The 2,900-nt window shown below is 52.7% G+C and overlaps 1 protein-coding gene across 1 annotated transcript; it reads left to right on the top strand.

Annotated features, from left to right (window-relative positions):
* The first annotated feature begins 200 nt into the window (after positions 1-200).
* LOC113962291 (dystrobrevin beta-like) lies at positions 201-2,325 on the top strand. Its single transcript, XM_027673064.1, has 3 exons — positions 201-316; positions 1,143-1,309; positions 2,192-2,325. The coding sequence occupies exons 1-3, from the start codon at positions 220-222 to the stop codon at positions 2,309-2,311; spliced, it is 384 nt and encodes a 127-aa protein (XP_027528865.1). The 5' UTR covers positions 201-219; the 3' UTR covers positions 2,312-2,325.
* The last annotated feature ends 575 nt before the right edge of the window (positions 2,326-2,900 follow it).

Genomic DNA, 2,900 nt, shown 5'->3' with positions numbered 1-2,900 from the left:
GTCCCTGCCCATGGCAGGGGGTGGCACTGGATGGCCTTTGAGCTTCCCACCCAAACCAGTCTGGCATTCCAGGGTTCTCAGACAGTCTGTGAAATATTCCTGGGAGGCACAAGTTGTGCTATGGAGACATTTTAAGGCTGAAGTAGTTTTTGGTGTATGAAATTGGAATTTTTCTATGCAACCAAGTTCTCTTTCTCTTTTTCTCTGCAGAAGAAGATCATGCTAAACATGTTTTTGGACACGTTGATGGCTGATCCTCCTCCCCAGTGCCTTGTGTGGCTCCCTCTCATGCACAGACTCGCCCACGTTGAAAATGGTGAGTGGGGTGTACAAATAAAACCCCAAAAAGCCCTGCAGCCACCCCAAAGAGCTCCCACCTCTTGGGTTTCCATCCTGCTGGCAGGTGCCTTGCCCCTGATCCCAATATTCCTGATGCTGGTTGCTCCAGTCTCCTCTTCACCCCCAGTTGTGGGGCCTTTGGCAGCCATGGGGTGCTGGCACTGGGGGGGTTGTGCCTCTAGGTTTATTTTATCAAAAATAATTTTATTATTATTTTTAATGGGTTATTGCTTTCCCAGATCACCCTGTCAGGGTTTGGGCTCTTTGGTTCAGCACACTGTGGTGCTTTTGTCCCCTTTGATCAGTGGGAATCTCTGCAGGAGCCAAGGAAGGGAAGGGACAGTTTGGAAAAGGTGGGGGAGAACTTATGGAAACCAGGCTGGGAGAGCTGGGGGTGCTCACCTGGAGAAGGGAAGGATCCAGGGAGACCTTGGAGCCCCTTCCAGAGCCTAAAGGGGCTCCAGGAGAGCTGGAGAGGGACTGGGGACAAGGGCTGGAGGGGCAGGACACAGGGAATGGATGCCAGAGGGCAGGGAGAGATGGGACACTGGGAAGGAGGATGGGGAGGCCCTGGTTCTGGTTCTGCTCCCTCTCCCTCACCTTTCAGGATGCATTTCCCATGGGAAGGTTTAGTCTCCCTCCCCTCACTCTCACATTCCTCTTTGGTTTATTCCCCTCCCAATCCCACCCGGAACAACCAGTGCTGAGGGCCCTGGGGGGTGATTTGGGAAACGGGAGCTCGAGTTTTCCCTGAATCCCACCTGATGCTTTTTTTCCCTTTGTTTTTTCCCCTTTCCTGGCAGTCTTCCACCCCGTGGAGTGCTCCTACTGCCACTGTGAGAGCATGATGGGGTTCCGCTACCGGTGCCAGCAGTGCCACAACTACCAGCTGTGCCAGAGCTGCTTCTGGAGGGGCCACGCCAGCGGCCCCCACAGCAACCAGCACCAGATGAAGGAGCACTCCTCCTGGGTAACTCGGGGCTGCCACAGCCTCCCCCTGCCCAGCCCCTGCTGCCAGGCACAGCCTTTAGCCCACGAACCCACCCTGGGGCTTCCCAGGTTCCCCAAAAGTGGATAAATAGGAACAGGATATTTGGGGTTGTTGTTTGTTCTTCACCGGGTTAAACCCGGCTGGTGGCCCAGGGGATGGAGCCACATCCAGCTGGGAATGGGCTCCAGTGGGGTCACACAGGGATCAGAGCTGGGACCAGCCCTGTTTAACACCTTCATTGATGTGGGGATGGAGGGCACCTCAGTCAGGGCGTGGATGACACCAGGGTGGGTGGGATGTGGGTCTGCTGGAGGGCAGGAAGGGCCCTGCAGAGGGATCTGGACAGGCTGGATCCATGGGAAGAGCAGCTGGGAGGGCAGGAAGGGCCCTGCAGAGGGATCTGGACAGGCTGGATCCATGGCCTGAGGTCAGTGGTGTGAGGGACAACCAGGCCAAGAGCCAGGTCCTGCCCCTGGGTCACCACAACCCCCTGGAACACTCCAGGCTGGGGCAGAAGGGCTGGAAAAGGACCTGGGAATAATTTCTTCCCAGAAAGGGCTGTCCAGCCCTGGCACAGCTGCCCAGGGAGGTTTGGAAGTCCCTGGAGGTGTCCCAGGAAGGCCTGGCCGTGGCACTCAGTGCTCTGGGCTGGGGGACAAGGTGGGGATGGTGCACAGGGGGATCCATGGGCTGGGAGGGCTTTTCCAACCCAAACAATTCCGTGGTTCTGTTCCCCACCACGTGGATTTGTTGGTGCCTGTCCCTGGGTTCAGCTGCTGTTGAAGGTCCTGCCCAGGCCCCTTAACGTGGGTGTTTCTCTTCACATCAGCCCCACTTCTCTTACATTGTCCTCTCTTGTAGCTTAAAAATCCCCAAACACTGCCCTTGCTGTCCTGCCCAGAAAGGGAACCAGTTCCCAGGGATGCTGTGCTTACACAGGGATTTTATCCAGGGGCACCTTTAAAGACAGTATTTCTCTGAGAGAAAAACACATTATTGCCATTCTCCTGCCAGGTGTAAATATATCCCTGGAAAACTGTGAATTGAAAAGCCTTAAAGAAATCATCTGAGCAATAAACATCAGTTTGATGATCACAGCTCGAGAAATAATGGACAATTTTACCTAGAAAAACCTATTTTGTGGCAAAAGATCAAAGCCAACCTTTTGCTTATTCAAAGAGAAGTTCAGATGGTGATTGGATTATAATTAGTAATTATCTTCACGAGAAAGTGCCATTATAGCATTGCTGTTAAATTTGGAAAATTGGGGCTGGATACCAGTCAGGAGTTGGGAGGCAAAGGAAAGTTTAGCCTTAAACATTGTCCTTTTTATAACTCTGTGGGTATTAAACTTGTGGAATGTTTAATCTGAGCTAAGAGTAGGTTATTATCCCCTTAAAGTGCACATAAATCCAGCCTGGGATTTTTAGTGTAAAGATGTATCTAAGTCATCTCAGGGCTGAGCAGGAGCTCTGGGACAGGGATTTGCTTTTCCCAGGGTTTTAGTGCAGCCAGAACCAGTTCAGTCTTGCCTGGTGTAATTTCAGAGTTTTGGAGCCATATGACCCAG

The sequence above is a fragment of the Neopelma chrysocephalum genome, unplaced genomic scaffold (assembly GCF_003984885.1).
Source record: "Neopelma chrysocephalum unplaced genomic scaffold, ASM398488v2 Primary Assembly neopelma1_140364, whole genome shotgun sequence".
NCBI classification, from domain to species: Eukaryota; Metazoa; Chordata; class Aves; order Passeriformes; family Pipridae; genus Neopelma; species Neopelma chrysocephalum.
The sequence above is the reverse complement of the archived record's forward strand: the minus strand, read 5'-3'. Positions and strand labels throughout refer to the sequence as shown.